Raw genomic sequence first — 18,457 nt, 5'->3', positions numbered from 1 at the left:
TAATTTTGGACAGAAAAACAGTTTTCTACAATTTTTATCTGAGACAGCTCAGCTTACAAGCTAAGAAGGAAGATGATGGATAAATGTAAGCAATAGGATGACTCCTGTTTCCAACATAAAGGGAGATGATTCCAGTTACAGGAATTCTGAAGCATAGGGGGGATGTATATTGTGGTCATTTGCATGTTAAGAGTCAGAATGCCCTTCTAGTTCACAGGTATTTTACAGCATTGCTGAGCATGAAGTTTTGGGAACATGCTAGCCATTTAATTCTTTTCCATAATCTTTGCAACCAAGAATCATGGAAGTTCTCTCGCTTTTCATCGTAAAGAAACTTGGGGGCAAAATTTGAGCAGCCTCTTTTATTGCACCAGCAATATTTGTGTGCGCCAACACCCTCCCCCCTCATGCATATGTAAATGGGTATTTGGTGAAAGAGAATTAATCCTGGTGTCCTGGCTAAATTGAAACTCTGGTGATTACATTCTATCTAAAATTCCCTTTGCAGAATAGAGTATCTTTCCTCAGTTCCAGTTCTGAGATGTTGCTCTACCATTGTGTGCCATCAAACAGCATCTGTACTTCACCCCAAAGGGGTCTGTGTATCAGTATGGGGAAAAGGATCACTGCATGTCACTTAACTAGCTCACAGATTATTGCAAGGCTGAATTAATGCTTGTAATTAATAATATTCATGTTTACACATACAGATCGATAATCATACATCTAACTGTCCTTATGTGTACAAATACATATGGTTTTGTATATGCACATTTACATATCCACGAATATGGATTGGTGTGATTCTGGAAGCTGCTGAAAATCTGGTCTTCATGACAGTGTTAGGAAAACAAGTATTCTTAGCCTTGGATGGAACAGGGTGGCTTGTGTGTGCACAGAATTGGTCTCTTCTGTTCTGAAGGCTCAATTTCATTGTTGAAGTCAGCTTCATACTTAGGGTGACCAGATGAGAAGAAGAAAATATCGGAACACATGGGAGGGAGGGGGTCACTGGCGGAGAAACATACAAACAAACAAAAACGGAGTGCCGCTGGCGGAGCAAAAAAAAATAATAAAAACCCACTGGAGTGTGAAATATCAGGACAAATGCCTAAATATTGGGACAGTCCCGATTTTATCGGGACATCTGGTCACCCTATTCATACTAAACAGGCATCTTTGTTCCAAAGCTAGTTTAACTTCTCATGTGAAGATCATAGGGACCAAAATGCTAGGTATCTTAGCAATATCACAGACAGACAGATAACTTAGTTAGCCTTATGAAGCAAGCAGGAGATGTTTCTCTACAGGACTCAAGAAGCCAAGGTATGGAAGAGGAGACATCTGTGCCACCGCGGTGGTTTTCATATTACAAGGGCAGCTCTGGAGGTTGGTATGGATAGGGGAATCTGCCTGAAAGACTGAACTCTTGTTTCTTTTATGGTCACTTGAGAGGCACTCAGGACAGAACTTGCCAAACTTTGCCCACTGTTGCATGCTGGGATCTGCAGTTCCATAGCCTGCTCCTATTCAGGAAAGATGAAGTTTTCTGTGTACCACACTCGAGACTTTTGAGGCTGCAATTGGCCCTTAGGCCATAATGTTGTTGTCATGTACATTGTATAAGTGCCCAAACTGTGCAAGACACACATGAGGGCATGGTCCCTGCCCCAAGAACTTATAATTTTAAATACAAACAAACTGACAAAAGGTAGGGGAAAGGAGTGTTCCTTGGTGTTCCCTGGCTATGGAAATGGAATCCCATCCTACAGAATGCAAGGAGGCCACATCTCGGAGGGGGCCTTTCCTTCCATGTCCCACTACAGCAGGTGTAATTGGCTGGGGCACTCCTGCTCCAAGTCCCCAAGGTTGAAGGTGTGGAAGCCATGCAATAGAGCTATGCCATTTGTTAGCATAATTACTGGCTAATTAGGCACATTTGCAAGCACAGTTACCCTATTATGCACAGGTAGGTGTGCACGTGGACACACACTATGCTTAAGCAGTTGTGCAACTAACTTATTTGCCAGTCTGTTCCGTTTTGCTTGGCTGTCCATAGGCTGTGGATTTTCATTTCCATTGGGTGGCTTCTGTTTGCTGGCAGGTGGGGTTAGCTTAGTGCAGTGCTAGTTTGCCACCTGTCGATGGGTAATAATCATGTCTGTTTTTAACTACGTAATGGTGCCCAGGTTTATGGCAGTAGGGGTGGCAGGAAACATCCTAGGAAAATGACTAGTTGGCTGGTAAACTTTTCACTGCTCCTTCAGCCCACTTGTCAAAGGGATTATTGGGAAATGAGGTGCCAGATTTTTAATTCTTCAGTGTTCTCTGTGTAGCCAATGCCATGTGCTTGGGCCATGCTGATCATAGCTTCGGGAGATACTTAATGTCGTGGTGGTGTTTTCTTCACAGGACCTCCCATGCCAAAGCCAAGGCAGATGGAGCTGAGCAAGCAGCTCAGGCAGCTAACAGTGAATCGAGCGTAGCCAGGACTATGGCCAGGGAACTGTCTCCAGACTTCTATCAGCCAGGTAAGCTGGGGGGAGCAACTTCTACTTAATCCTCAGGTGCTGTGCCCCAATCAGCAGGGAGCGGGAGGGTGCAAGAGGTACCGAGGCTGAGAAGAGCAGAGGAGTGTTTTGCGATTTCCCAGAGGGTCGAACGCAGCCCATTGGTACAATGTGGACTGGCCAGTTTACTCAGGGATATTGACCCAAGACACTTTCCCAAAAGCTTTTTGCTCCCCAGGTCAGCAAGGGCTAGAAATGACTTAGAGGAAAAGAAGCAAATAAAGAATTAAAGAAATTGGTGCTCGCACCCCCCCCCCCAATTCACCCCGCCCTTTCTATAGGTCTGGCTGCAGATTTGTCTGGGCCCCAATTGTGTTCCCATAACCCACTGCTTGTGCACTGGGTGTTGGAGCAGTTCATCGTATGCAGGCCTGCACTTTTGAAGAGCTTTACCTTGATTTTTGTTGGTCCAGATTTGCCAGAGGAATTCATAGTTTCATGTGTCTCCACACTGGACAGGGGGTTGTCAGGTTTAGCTAGTTAATGCCTATAAAATGCGGTGAGAAAGTTACTACTGTAAAATATTATCATTCGTTACTATTTAATTTCTTCTCACGGATGCAGATTATTCTGTTAAGAAAATCCTTGGCAGGCTATTTCTTGAGATCGAGCAGTAGGGAGTTAATAGATGTGATGTTTACTACTAGAACTTGGTCATAAATGCCAGAAACTTTCCCGAACTACAGCCAACTGGAAATGAATTCTTCTTACGTTTTGTAAACCTGACTTTGTCGACTGAGGGAGCAGATCTAGTGGCTAGTGCAGACAACTTGCAGTCCTAACTCTGACATCTTTCTCCTGACTTGTTTTGTTACCTCAAGCAAGTCACTCCACCTCTCAGTGCCTGAATTTACAAAGAGGCTTGGTGATTTGCCTAAGGTAATACAGGAAATCAGTAGCAGAGATGGGAATAGAACCCAAGTGTCCAGACTCCCAATCCCCTTCGTTAACCAGTAGGCTGTGATGCTTACTTTTCCTTTGGTTTGAATACCTTGAGGATTACACTGATCTCTGGTATTAACATGAAAACAGGACACACAGTAGGAAAGAAAAATTGCTCCTCTCCAACAGAGAGAAATTCTGCAGGTTGAAGGAGAAAAATCCCCACAGATATTGTCCAAATTCCCTGCAGACTTCTGTTGTCCCTGGCTATAATAGCCGAGATACATCACTCTGTGGGAGGACTTCCTGGGTACCCAAAGCATGGTCAATTCTGTTGTAGCTGGCTTTAAGCTGGGAAGCACCATCACACGTTGGCATGTGTGTGAGCCAACATATGACGCTTCAGTTAACAATAGCTCATTTGATCCCAGCATGAGACTGTCAGCTGTCACTTATGGTTCCACAATTCACCCAGCACACACCAGGGTATTTATAGCATGCATGTAAGAGGAAATTGGAATTCCCAGTGTGGGTTTTTTTTTTAAGTATATATTTAGATTTTTTTGCATCTGTGGTGATTCCATGATGTAATTTGTGCACTCTTTGCAAAATGCCCCCCTCCACCCCCACCACCCCACCCCAGGCTGAAACAGCGTGTCATTCCTGCTTCAAACCTCAAATGCTTGAATCAGCTAAACGCCTTTTGAATTTAGAGTTACATCAGATTCTTGCATCTTCTAATATTTTATTAGCATTCTTGTTTTCCTTCTTTTCTCTCTTTTTAATGCAAATTATGTTTTATTGAGAGAGTGGAGTACAGAAAAGCAAAATGATACAACACTACCAGGAAAACATGCATCTGTAAACAAAACTGTAATGGCCTGAATTTTCATTTACACTCAAATCCCTTTATACCACTCTGCCAGTTTAAAAGGGCATAAATGTAGCGTAACTGAGAATCTGGCCCACTAGCAATCAAATTCCAACCAAGTGTTATACAAATGGAATTCCTTCATGTCAATCTTTCTTATGCCAGGCTGTTCCTCTCTCTTTTACTGAGTTTTATTTTAAGTACGTGATTTTTAAATAATACAACAACCTCCAGTTTATCTGCAGACTTGAGTTTATGGGGATCAAATAAAGACCCAGAAATCACATGTACACAAAAGAGAAAATAAATGTCATTTATTCGCTTTTGCATGGTTTCAACCCATGGCAGTAACTCCCATGACTTCTCATCACGTGACACATCAGTCATTTCTATTCACAGTGCTGTCTCCTCCGGATTCAGGCCATGATTGGTTGTACACATCTGGCAGTGTGATGTCTCATTGTAGATGCATCCTTCCCCCTCTGTTATGGGTGCGAAGTAGAGCTGGGTAAAAATTTTTGGATGAAACTTTTTGGCAATAGCAAAAGTTTCGCAAATTTATGTCAGTTCTGTCAGTTTGGTTCAGATGGAAAAAAATCTGAAAAAGTCGAAACCTTTTACGTCAATGTTTTCAAAATGAAATGTTTTGAGTTTTTGGGGTCAAAATGACTTTTTATTGCAACAATTCTGTCTTATTTTTTTTTTTTAATGCAAAAATATACAAGCACTGCTCAGATTAAAAACCAAACATTTCATTTTGGGTCAACCAAAATATTTCTTTCAAGCCAAAATGATTTTTTTTTTTTTTTTACTTTTTGCTTCACTGAAAACTCCAAAAAATTTCATTTTTGGTTAGACTTGAAACAATTTTTGTCCTGATTTTTCAGAACTATCAGTGAACTGAAAAGTCCATTATTTGCCCAGCTCTTGTGAGAGGAGTCCTGGACTTACACAGCTACGTTCCCAAGGGTATGTCTTCACTGTAGAGTTAGCTTGGGGGATTGGGACGCAAGTCTCAGCACCCAGATTAGCCTATCCTGGCTGTTAGAATCCCCACAGCAAAGCTACACCTATGTTACTGTGTCCTCACTGGTTCTGCACTTGACCATGCATCCCTGGGGACATATCCCGTGGTTCTTCTTCGAGTGCTTGCTCATGTCAATTCCATTCTAGGTGTGCATGCGCTCATGTGCGAGGCTGTCGGAGATTTTTGCCTCAGTGGTACCCAAAGGACTGGCTGTAGTGCCCTGTAGAGTGCCATGCTCATGCCGCGATTTATCAGGCACTGCCAGCCCACACCTTCTCAGTTCCTTCTTACCGCCATGGTTGTCAGTCAGAGCGCCTCTCTTGTCAAGAGCTAGCGGTTTCTCCCATTGGACTTCATGCCTTCAGGCCTTCGTTTGATTGTAGTTAGTGTTAGTAGTTGTTAAGTGCATAGTTAGCTGATAGTTAAGGTCTCAGCGGGGACTTCGCCCCAAGTGGGGCATGCCCCGAGCTCCCAGGTTTAAGCCCTGCTCGGTCTGTGGCAGACCTATGCCTGTGAGTGACCCCCCCAACAGCTGCCTTGGGGGAATCACACATCAAGGAGCGTTGCCAAATCTGTAAGAACTTTCGGCCTCACACCCAGAAGGAGAGGGACATTCGCCTCAGGGCTCTCCTGATGGAGTTCGCTGTCCACCCGGCTTCCGAGCCCTCTGCACAGGCCGTACTGAGTACTTCGGCCTCTGTGCATGGTGCTGGTTACCTTGGACCGCTGGGTCCTGGACATAGTAGCTCGGGGCTATACCCTGCAGTTTGTGAATACCCCTCCTTCCCACTCCCCTGCTTCCCCATCCCTCTTCAGGGATCCCTCTCACGAGCAGCTCCTGGTTCAGGAGGTCGACAAGCTTCTGCAGTTGGGGGCTGTGGAAGCGGTTCCTCAGGACATGGAAGAAAGAAGATTCTACTCCCAATACTTCCTAATCCCGAAGGCCATCCTGGAGCCTCAGCCCATCCTGGACCTGCGTGGCCTCAACAAGTCTCTCAAGAAGTTGAAGTTCCACATGGTCTCCCTGGCCTCCATTATCCCCTCCCTGGATCCAGGGGACTGGTACTCCGTTCTCAACTTAAAGGATGCTTATTTCCATGTCTCCACATTCCCAGGACACAGACGGTTCTTGTATTTCATAGTTGCAGGGCGCCACTTCCAGTTCATGGTGCTACCATTCGACCTGTCCTCAGCCCCCAGGGTGTTCACGAAATGCATGGCGCCAGTAGCGCCTTACCTCAGACGCCGGGGGGTCCAGATCTTTCCGTACCTTGACGACGGGTTCATCAAGGGCAGGTCTCTGGGACAGGTGCGGAGAAGCCTTGATCTGGTATGCTCCACTTGCAGTGACCTGGGCTTGTTGATAAACACGGAAAAGTGCACGTTAACACTGGTCCAGTGCATAGAGTTTATCGGAGTGGTTCTCAATTCCCGGGCCTTCCTTCCGGAAACACACTCTCAGGCCATGGTGGATCTCATTGCCCACGTGAGGAGACATCCGATCACCACGGCCCTCACCTGCCTGCGGCTGATGGGCCACATGGCAGCGTGCACATACATGGTCAGGCATGCCAGGCTTCATCTGCGACCCCTGCAAATGTGGCTAGCAACAGTCTACGTTCCCAGCAGGCATCCCCTAGACCGAGTGGTCACTGTGCTGGACCACATCCTCTCGCTCTTGAACTGGTGGCTAGAACCCAAGTCAGTGCTGCGGGAGATTCCCTTTGTGTCCCCATCACTGTCGCTCACTCTGGTCTCGGACGCATCAGATCTGGGCTGCGGAGCCCACGTAGGCGAGCTCAGCACCCAAGGTCGCTGGATGCAGCACGACTTAGCTCTTCATATCAATGTCAGGGAGCTCAAGATGGTGCACCTGGCCTATCAGGCATTTTTGTCCCACCTGAAAGGCAAGGTGGTGCAGGTCCTCACGGACAACACGGCCGCAATGTATTAATTAGCAGGCCAATGCTCAAACCACTAAGCTATCCCTCCCCCACTACATCAACAGGCACGCGGAGCTCAGCCTCTGGGTCCTTTGTGTGCAGAACGCCATCCACCTGGTGGCTGCTAACGTACCTGGAACCAGGAACATCCTGACAGATCGCCTCAGCAGGGCGTTGTCCTCTCGCCATGAGTGGTCACTCCATCCGGAGGTGGTCAATCTGATCTTCCGACGATGGGGGACTCCCCAGGTGGACCTGTTTATGTCCAGGCAGAACAGGAAGTGCCACGTGTTCTGCTTCATATACGGCGGGGACAAGGGTTCCCTGTTGGACATCTTCCTGATCCCGTGGTCGGGAGCGCTGATGTACACCTTTCCACCAGTGCCGCTTATCCACAGCGTCCTGCTAAAGGTGAAGCAAGACAGAGTGTGCGTCATTCTCATTGCCCCGCTTGGCAATGAGAATTACCAGCACTGGTTCGGCAGGCTGCTGAGTCTTTCGGTGGCCGACCCGCTGCAGTTACCTCTCCGTCCGGATCTGCGATCCCAGAACCACGGCAATCTGCTGCACCTGAACCTGGCGTCGCCGCACCTGACGGCGTGGCTGCTCTGTGTCTAAGCATGGACGAGCGAGAATGCTCTGCAGCGGTCCAACAGGTCCTGCTGGGCAGCAGGAAGCCTTCCACCATAGCTACCTAGGTGGCCAAGTGGAAACGCTTCGCATGTTGGACCTTGGATAAGTGTGTTTGTCCTGAGGAGGCCTCGTTGCAGGACATCCTGGACTGTATGCTGCATCTAAAACTCCAGGGCTTGTCGCTGTCTTCGGTCAGGGTTCACCTGGTGGCCATTTCTGCATTCCACCCTCCGCTTCAGGGCAGGTCTGTCTTTGCCCATCCCATGATGGCACAATTCCTGAAAGGTCTAGAGCGCCTGTACCCACACGTCCAAGACCCGGTTCCCCCGTGGGACCTGAATCTGGTGCTTTGAAGCTCACAGGCCCTCCTTTTGAACCCCTAGCTTCCTGCTCCCTCCTGCTCCTTCACTGGAAGGCGTCCTTCTTGGTCGCTATAATGTCGTCACAGCGGAAGTCCGAGATCAGGGCGCTCACGTCGGAGCTGCCCTATACGGTCTTCTACAAGGACAAGGTCCAGCTGCACCCACATCCGGCTTTTCTGCCCAAGGTTGTTTCCCAGTTCCACATGGGCTAGGACAGTTACTTACCAGTCCTCTGTCCAAAGCCTCACGCATCAGATGAGGGGCGCAGGTTGCATACACTGGACGTCAGATGGGCGCTGGCCTTCTACATCGATAGAATGCGGCCGTTCCCTATGCAGTTGTTCGTTGCTGTCGCGGACAGGATGAAGAGCTGCCAGGTGTCAGGCCAGAGAATTTTGTCTTGGATCACGGCGTGCATCCACCAGTGCTACGAGCTGGTGACAGTGCCCCCACCAGTGGTTGTGATGGTTCATTCCACTAGAGCACAGACGTCTTCGGTGGCCTTCCTGGCACAGGTGCCGATCCAAGAGATCTGTCGGGCCGCCGCCTGGTCATCCGTCCATACGTTCACATTGCACTACGCACTGACCCAGCAGGGGCGATTCCTGAAAGGTCTGCCAGCTTTGACAGAGCTGTACTACAAGCTGCACGATGATGAACTCCAAGCCCACCTCCACGGATACTGCTTGCGAGTCACCTAGAATGGAATTGACATGAGCAAGCACTCGAAGAAGAAAAAATGGTTACCTTTCATAACTGTTGTTCTTCGAGATGTGTTGCTCATGTCCATTCCATTACCCGCCCTCCTGCCCCTTGGTCGGAGTTGTCGGCAAGAAGGAACTAAGAGGGTGTAGAGATATACCGCGGCATAAGTGCGGCAATCTAGAGGGCGCTACAGCCGGCTTTACCGGTACCACTAATGCAAAAATCTCTGATGTTCACGCACATGTGCGCGCACGTACCTAGAATGGAATGGACATGAGCAACACATCTCAAAGAACAACAGTTACGAAAGGCAGGTAACCTTTTTTTCTTTGTGCTGAGAGGCTCTAGGAGTCATTCCCAGTTAATTATGTCAATTGTGTGAGAACTTGTCTATTCCCTGGGTGGAATCGTGGGAAAGCAGTGGAGGACTGTCGTTACTTGAGTGATTTTGCCTGCATCCTCACTACAAGGTGAGCAGTTTCCAGCTTGAGTGAAGCACCCAGGTTCTAACCCACACTCTCAACCGGGCCAACCAGCCCAGACTTAAAGCACCTCCAAACACAGGTCAGAGGTGGACAGTTGGGGGGTTTGGGCTAAAACCCAGATAGGGGCCTTGGTAATTGTGCAGTGAAGACATACCCCAAGAGGGCTGCCCCTCTTTTGTGGGTGCCACTCAAGTAGTTAGAAATACAAAGTGCTGTTCATTTAGACGGGTGCAAAAAGAGTGCCTACGTTGCCAGTGCAAATCGCACCAGCCCTTTAGTAAGTATTCTGCACAGTGTCCCAGCCAGTATCACGGGTGTAACAAAAAGGGGCAAAAATCCTGCAGGGAAAGGGCCTCGCTGAAATGTCGCACTCAGAGGCAGGCGACAAGGCACAGGCTGAGCAAACGCCGGAGAGTGAGAGAGGTGGGGAGTGCCGGCATGTTTGTGAGATTGATTTTTCTTGTGTGAATTATTCAGAGGGAGAAGACGGCACCAGCTGAGAGGCGAGGAACCCAAGGCGGGTGGGGAGGCCGCTGGACGCTATTTTGAGGAGATTGAACAACTGGTGAAATAGCCTCCAAATAATCTAGTGGCAGCCAGAAATAAATGGCCCTGAATGGGTCTCTTTATGATTGACAGGAGAGTGCAGGCAGGGTGGCTAAAATAAATCCTATACTTCTCCCCTACCCCCACCTTTGGTAGGAGTCACCCTATACAGGCCAGAGTTAGCAGCATACTGCTCACACCACTGATTTTTTAGCAGGAGTCAATCAATTTCCAGGCCAGGCTCAAAACCTCAGTTAATACTTGGAGGAAGGGAGAAAAAGAGATTGAACGGCTAGATAGTCCACGGCAGGGAGACTGAAAGGCCCTGTTCCTTTGGAGCACATACTCTGCTACATACCTCTGTGTTCCCCAGAAGCTCTCAGGATCAGCAGAACCACACAGGGGATGCTGCTTCCAAAGACAGTTGTAGGTGGCATGGCTTGAACAGGAGCTGAAAGCAAGCCAAGTAATTCTGCCAGTGGTTCTTGCTCTGCTGATCAGTCACAGGCAGCATGTTGCATTTGACGTTCAAAACGCAAACTGGACCCCTGGAGTATTTCTGTTCCCTGATCAGCTAAGCAGAGCTCTTGGAATCAGGTTTCTGGTCTGAATAGTCAGGATTACAAATGTAAAATTTGCTTTACATGAATGATATGCTTGAATAGTCCCTTCAAATTCACTGTCTTGGCCAGCACACTTGTTTGCTGAAATACTGGCAGAAAGTGACCACAAAAGGGCGTGAACTCAGAGTGAATAGAGTCTTTTACTCAGATGAATAGCCACAGACATGTTTCACTTAGGCACCCACCTCTAATTAAATCCGGGTTGTTTGCTCTAGTGTAGGCAGGATTTTTTGGCAATTATACTAGACGAAACAGACTCCATCTTCTCCACCACCTCTCAGAAGGATTCTTAGCAGGGGTGTTGGATTGGGACCATGTGGAGAGGAAGGAAGCTGCAACCAGTGGGAACATGATGTAGTCTCCTACATAGGGCACTAGGGCTCTGCCACTAAACTGCTATGTGACCTTGGGCAAATCACTTCCTCTCTCTGTGCCTCTGTGTCCTCTCCCACCCTTTGTCTGTCTTATCTATTTATACTGCAGGTGCTTTGGGCAGCGGCCGTCTCTTACAATGTGTATGTACAGCACCTAGCACAATGCCGCCCTGGTCTCAGTTGGGGCCTCTAGGCACCACTGTAATATCAGTAACAATAACCACCCTCCTGTAGACCAGGGGCCAAAGTACCATTCCTGCATCCTCACCTTTGCCTGCTGCCCTTTGACAACTGGCATAGGCCAACGACTCTGCCCTACTCTGTTCAGATTCCTGCACTCTGCCCCTGGTATCGCACCTTCCAGCAGTGCTTTAAGCGATGTGACCACGCATCTATTTGCTGTTTGTTTTTTTCATCATCTCCCCACAGGGAGAAGCGTGTGCAGGGCATGTTGGGTTGGTAGGGTTTTGTTGTTTGTTTTAAAGAGGCCAGATTGTACTACTGTACTTCAAAATGTAAGCAGGTTTGTTTGGTGGGGACTTGCTGTGCAGTCTTTGTGCAGGGCTACCGAGAAGCAAAGATTTACTGATAGGCAAACAATGATCTAAGATGTGTTGACACCAGCAAGTCCGATGAGGTCAGACGTCAGAGTGAAATCTAAAGCCTGGAGTCACCTTGTGGAATTGTGATGGGTCTTTGCTCTGCTGTTCTGAACAGGATCTCCGTGCCAGAGGTCACTTAGCTGAACATTGCACAGGTCTGCAGAGCCAGGCTTCATCTACACACTTGGCTGTCACAGCAGGCCCTTTTGCCTGGATGACTCATTTGGCTTTCCCTGTACAGGTGCAGGGAAGTCCAGCCAGGGAATGACTTTTTGTTTTGACCTGTTTTGCTCCTTGTCTCAGTTTTCCCTTAGCTGCCTGTTTGAAGGGCAGTGTCAGAGATAGAGATAAGTGTCTGTTTCCAATGTGTGGTGAATCTCTTCTGAAAACATACTGTGATTTTAGGAGTTTAGATGTATTGCAGAAAATACAACCTGGCTCTTTTCACAGGAGATGGTTAGAAAGTCCTTTCTTTAGGCAAAGGGAAATCAATGCATGGAACACATTTCTAGGGCAAGTGACTAGAACAAAGAATATAAGAGTAAGAGACATTCACATTTGTTTCAGAAGGAGGGGAGTGAAGGGATCTGACAGGAAGGTGAGGTTGAGGCTATGTCTACACTGATTTTCCACTCACACTTGCTGTCATCATGCTAGTAGCGGCAGTCAAGGCACAGCTGAGCCGTGTCAAGTACAAACCAGTGGGTATGTACTCTTCACAGTCAGGACTCTGGGATCCTATTCCAGCTCTTCACGTGACTGACTGTGTGACCTGGGAACATCACCTTGTATCTCTATGCCTCAGCTTCTCCAGCTGCGTAATGGAGAGAACAGCAGCTACCTCACTGTGTTTCGACTGAGCTGAGATTGTGATACTGATTGTTTGTAAAGAATATTTTGCTTCTTGGGTGAAAGGAGTGAAAGGAGCTACAAAGGTGTATGGGAGAATTTTTATTTCCCTCTCCCTAGAATAACAGGGATTTTTCTTTAGTTCACAGGTTTATTAACTGAGAGGGAGAGAATCTTCTCTTGGCCTTTTTAGTGTATCCTTTAACCTGGAACGGGGTGTCATCTTTGGTAAAAGTCCCAGCTAGTTAAGTCACTCGGAGAAATGCAGCAGGACTGTTTAGCTGCTGGGAAATGCAACAAAAGGCCGGTTTGGGAGGAACTTGAATGAAATACAATAATATTCTCTAAGTGGGAAGAACCTTCTTGTCGTTCTGCATATTATCTATTTTTTCAGTGGAACCCTGCAGGGTCTGTGTGCCAGTTTCAGATAGGAATGTGTTGAATCACCAACTGGTGCCTGTATCAGACTGGCCTTGCAGAACACAGGATGAACCCATAAAATCAGGGCTGTCCTTAAAATATAGTATGGGTGGTACACAATCTTCCTGCTGGGTCACATCCAAACTATTGACCTAGACAGTCTCCCATGGAACTAGACAGTCCCCATAAGTGGGCTTCAGAATATTTTAAGGTAAAGGCTTAGTTACTTGAACCTGGTGCTTTATATAGAGTCCATGTCAGAAACGGCACATGGCCGAGTACAGGCAGGAGGCCTGCAGGAACCATCCAGCACACGCAGAGTGAGTTACGTTACCTTGACCTGAAGAAGAGCTCTGTATAGCTCAAAATCTTGTCTCTTCCACCAACAACAGTTGGTCCAATAAAAGATATTACCCCACCCACTTTTTCTCTCTTGTTTACCTTATCCTAGGCTAGGATCTTGGCAAAGTGACAATGTAGACATTACAGTCTGTGAGCAGGTCCTGCTTCTAACAGAAGAGAGCAATCCCGGCCAATCCAACTAGACTTACAAGATCTTTCCCATCTATAATGTCTATGATTATGAAAACCCTCTGTTCCTGATTTTCAGATATTTAGTTTGGGAGGTGCAAAGTTGGGTCTGTGATGCATATTAGTAGAGAGAATCTAACTTCCTGTTTGTACCTACAAATCATGTAGTACATCTTGATGTGTAGTATTTGCACCTGCAGTGAAGTGCAGACACAAAAATGTAGATGCAGTTTTATGCAGGCACAAACTTGCACCCTCAAAAACAGTGGCCAGGTCATGGAGCACCAGAAAAGTAGGTCCCTTGTGTTCCCACATGATAACAAGAATCAGAAGGGGCCCTTAAGCATGTGTTCACGTAGACCCTTTAGCTCATGAGAACCAAGAGGCAGGCAGAAGGTGACCAACTACTCATAGAGGATGCTGAACATCTCTTCCTTTCTTCTCCTCCAGGCCCTGAGTACCAGAAGAGGAAGCTGCTCCAGGAGATCATTGAGAATGTCGAGAATGTGGCGAACATGGAAGCAGTACTGCCACCAACCAAATCACCACCACCGTCAACCCCTCCAGAAAACCCTCAGCTCCAGGAGAAAGACTCTGACGACCGCAAGGAAAATCCAGCCCGAATGCCATCTCCGAGTCCTGCTGGAACGCCGCCGGAGGCAAAGCGGGCAAAGCAGAGTTCACAGAGGGATGGCTTCCTCAGCCCCGGCAACTGGAATGGGGATCACAGCAGAGACGGGAGCCTCACAGGAAGTAGGTCCAGCACACCATCCAATGCACTGTTGGCACATGGGGAGAAGGCAGCAGCCAGTAGCAGACCTGCCTCACAGAACTCCATTCGGCTCAGCAATACCAGGACTTCAGCAGACCAGATGGAGATCAAGCCCCTTCAGAGGATAGTGCAAGAACCTGATGTTGAATTATACCAAGGCTATCACAGCTATGCAGTGAGGACCTCCCCAGTCACTCCCCCCTTGGACTTTGAGGAAGAACCATTCCCTGTCCCCAAATCACCTACCAAGTCGGTCTCCCCAGAGCCAAGAACTGACGTGAGGGCTATTGAACACAAAGCAGAACTTCAGAGGAGGGGAGGTACACCCATCACTCAGCAGGAACCACCACCTGAAGAGAAACCAGTGCCCGAAGTAGAATCTAAACCAGAGCAGGCCGCGCCAGAGCCCAAACATAAACAAGAGCTGAAGCAAAACCATGTAGCCGAGTACAAGGCTGCTGTGAAAACAGAAGCTGCAACTGAAGCCAAGCCTGAGCAAAAGACTGAGACCAAGGCTCTGGCTAAACCTGAACCTGCAGTGGTAGCTAAGAAGGAGCCTTCCCCTGAAGCAGTGACGCAGGAAGTGGATGAATTTGAAGAGGTGATGTTGCATGGTAGCCTTATTAGAATGGGAATTTTATGCGTGTGGGGCCAGATTTTCAAAGCTGCCTTTGAAATTGTGCATTCTCTTGGGGTGGTTGCACACCTCTCACCAATTTGCATGTGCAAGTGTGGGTACAAAATCTGCACATGCATTTTGGAAGGCTGGTTTGAGAGTTCAACTTCTAGTGAAGCAGCTTGCCAGTATCTTGGTTAACTGGAGGTAATTTAAATGTAATATAACTTTAGATGAGACCAGATGCCCCAGCGTTTCTTCTGGCCTTAAAATCTATGAAACTATGAAAGATCTCTGGGATCGTTTTATCCATGCCTAATGCAAGGTTTTCGCTAGCGACCAGGATGGCTCAGGAGATTGGGAATTGACCTTTCACCTCCAGTTCACTGGTTTGTATCTGGAACAACTGGGCAGTGAATATTAACAGGTGAACTTCAAAAGGGTCTGAAGGTTTAGATACTTAGAGTTTCAGAGGCTTCTTCAAACCTTTACGGCCTAAAAATTAGGCTGGAACCCTCATAAGAAGCGGCTTTCCCAGTGTCTGCAGGGTTAAGCTGGACCAGTAATACCACAAAGATGGTATTTCTCATCTGATTTAAAGATAGTTCTGCTTCCAGTCTGAGGTGAAGGAGGTGCTTGGAATCTTTTGTTACAAATATTAATTGTTTTGACTGTCATATGAAGTTTGGGTTTGACTTTCTGCCTCAAGGTTTGGGTGATTGAAAGGGCGGGTTCTTATTTTATCCTGATTGGCTTACCTCTTCCTAATCAAAAGCCGTTGTTACCACCAGATGGGTTGGTGGCCTGTATCAAGCGAACCGTGGTCTAAAGCCGCCATAGTGGCCTAGTGGATGGATGCCCACATCACAAAACCCCTGTCCACATAATCTATCTAAGGTACTTTTATGGCCCTTGTTGCCATAGTACCTGAGCGCCTCACAATCTTTTTACTATATTTAACCTCCCAATGTCTCTGTGTTATTACAGATGGGGAGCTGAGGCACAGAGAGACCAACTGTGAGTTTCAAAAGTAACTGGTGATTTCACATGCTTCAATTTGGGGTGCCTCAACCTGAGACAATGTAAAGGGCCCTCATTTTCAGGAAGTGCTGAACACTCATCCCCTGAAAATCAGGCCTGTTTCCAGTATCTCAAGCTAGGCTCCCCAAATTTCAGACACTCAGCATCATTAGTTGCTTTTGAAAATCTTGGCCTAAGTGACTTGGCCAAGGTCATACAGGAAATCTGTGGCAGAGTGGGGAATTGAATGCAGGTTTTCTGTGCTCTGGGCTACCACCCTAACCACTGGACTGTCATTCCTCCCTGATAGTGGGACAGGCCCCCTGCCCTGAAATTGGGATTTTAATGGAGATATCCCATCTCCTAGAACTGGAAGGGACCTTGAAAGGTCATCGAGTCCAGCCCCCTGCCTTCACTAGCAGGACCAAGTACTGATTTTGCCCCAGATCCCTAAGTGGCCCCCTCAAGGATTGAACTCACAACCCTGGGTTTAGGAGGCCAGTGCTTAAACCACTGAGCTATCCCTCCCCCCATCCCTCTGAATGTTCCCTGAAGCTCCTGATTGTGTTCTGATGCCAGGTTTAAGTTTGCCCACTAGAGAGGAAGGCGCTGGCCAGCAGATCAGGATCCCAAGTCCTGGGGGCAGTTGAATCTGGGGTTGTGGTTTGGGCTCATGGCTTGAAGGCAGAAGTTTAAAAGTTATTCTGATCCAGTCTGAGGCAGCCCTGATGACAAGCATGTGAGGGTGACTGATCGTTACAGCCTCAGGTTACTGTATAAAAGTGAGAAGGAATCCAGTTACTCTTCAGCATGAAAGTAATATGCATTCAGTTTGATGATTTTCGTTAGCAGCTGCTTTCTCCTGCCCCAGTTCAGGTAATGGCCTTCCTTTCCCCGGTCATTGTAACCCCAGCTGCTGCTGCAGTCTAGCTATGCAATTCACACGCGTGACACTAAAGGGACCAAAATTGATCCACAACTTCTGGCTTTTGTGCAATGTAATCATTTACATGCATCCAGTTCCCTTTTGGATCCCATAGCCATTTGTAAGAGGGGTTTGTTTGTTTTTTCTCCCAAAGTAACTTTCACAGCCAGTCCTGCCTCTGGATGAAAAAGAGATTGTCACACAGAAAATTATTGTCCAACATTGTATTTAAAATGTTCCTTTGTCTCTCTCTATTCCTGGAATAGTTTTCACACATCAGATGTGGGTGTGTAAAATAAGCATGTGCTTCATCTCTCTCTCAACCTACAAGGAAATTAAAATTGTTTTTGCCCAGCCCCATGGCAGTGTTGGAACATCAAATAATACAATAAAACAACGACGGAAAATCAATATAACAAGAAAATGGCTTTTCTTTTCTCAACATGCTATTTTCTCTTCTAGTCCCAAATTAAGACAATCTAACAAAAATAAAGTGTTTTTCTTCTTAAAAACAGCAACATTGCAAACATGGACAATTTGTGGCAGAGGCAATGGAATTTTGAAAAACAACTTGAAATGAATTGTACTAGTTGTTTGCACAAGTCCAGAGAGACTGCCAGGGTCTTTTCAGCCTGGTCACATAGCGAAGAAGATTTAATCAAAGGACAAGAGTGAGAGCTGCTGGATACTCAGTGCTTTTGAAAATTAGGCCAGTTATTTAGATGTCTAGACTTAGGTACCCATTTTTGAAAGAAATTGGTTTAAAAGTGTCTTTTGAATTGGGTGGTAGCTCAGGGAACTGTAGCTATGTCTGCATTTGAATCATGGCGGTTAATACTTTGCTTTGGCTTTTTTCCCTTAGGGACCTAACACAATCATGATCTGCATGGTCATCTTATTGAATATTGGTCTGGCCATCTTATTTGTACATTTTCTGACATGATGTGCCCCTCAGTCAAGGTAAGATCGACATATACATGGAAATGAAACAGTGAAATGAGTTCAGTGGGAGAAAATTCCCTGCTCCTGTTTTGAATATATTTCCTTAAAGAAAGACTCCAACTTCTTTCTTTTTAAAATGGCCAACTTTGCCGGCTGCGCCAATAATTCACAGCCAATAATTTATTCAATAAGTGTCGCCTCTTTTTGTGTTTGCAATTAGTTTGCAAACCAGTAGGGATTCTCAAATGTATTCATTATCAAAAACATTAGTTGAAGAATTCTTGGTCAGTTGTTTTTTCATGGGGGTGGGACTTTGTTTTTCAACATTCAAATCTGAACTGTTTTGACTGAGTGTAAGTCACATGATATATTTGTAACCTCCCTCCCCCACCCCAGTTAGATGAGCATGACTTACAGAGTAAGATTTCCAGCTGTGGTAGAGCTAGCCTGGTTCAGATTAGGGTTAAACTAGGGATCAGAGACTGGTCTGGACACTGAATGGGGATGAAGGTTTAGCTTAGGCTTGGTGGCATTAAAATCTTGCACGCAGTCCCTGTGAGGCTACAGGCCCAAACTGTAAATCTCTCATAAGTTCACACAAGCTTTCTATCATCTTGGGCTGAAAATGTGCAAGAAAACTATTGAATTTTCACCCTAACCTTAGTCCTGACTTGGCCTCAAGCCTGAACTAATGCTCACAGGCCCTTCTTCAGCTCATGCCCATTCAAAGTTTGACTCAAGCTCCTGTTCTGTTGGGAC

The 18,457-nt window shown here is 46.8% G+C and overlaps 1 protein-coding gene and 1 long non-coding RNA gene across 2 annotated transcripts in view; one reads left to right on the top strand and one right to left on the bottom strand.

Moving 5' to 3' along the window:
- JPH2 (junctophilin 2) overlaps positions 1-18,457 on the top strand; it is a 60,977-nt gene that overhangs the window by 39,364 nt on the left and 3,156 nt on the right. Inside the window, exons 3-5 of the mRNA XM_054045906.1 lie at positions 2,413-2,531; positions 13,874-14,796; positions 17,619-17,716. Coding sequence (XP_053901881.1) covers positions 2,413-2,531; positions 13,874-14,796; positions 17,619-17,699 — 1,123 coding nt within the window. The 3' untranslated portion in view covers positions 17,700-17,716. The remainder of the gene's footprint in view (positions 1-2,412; positions 2,532-13,873; positions 14,797-17,618; positions 17,717-18,457) is intronic.
- Positions 4,623-10,616, bottom strand: LOC128846664 (uncharacterized). Its single transcript, XR_008446806.1, has 2 exons — positions 10,383-10,616; positions 4,623-4,827 (listed from the first exon to the last, which is right to left on the bottom strand). It is a non-coding gene; the product is annotated as an uncharacterized LOC128846664 (long non-coding RNA).

This window comes from Malaclemys terrapin, chromosome 12, assembly GCF_027887155.1.
Source record: "Malaclemys terrapin pileata isolate rMalTer1 chromosome 12, rMalTer1.hap1, whole genome shotgun sequence".
Lineage (NCBI taxonomy): Eukaryota > Metazoa > Chordata > Testudines > Emydidae > Malaclemys > Malaclemys terrapin.
The sequence above is the reverse complement of the archived record's forward strand: the minus strand, read 5'-3'. Positions and strand labels throughout refer to the sequence as shown.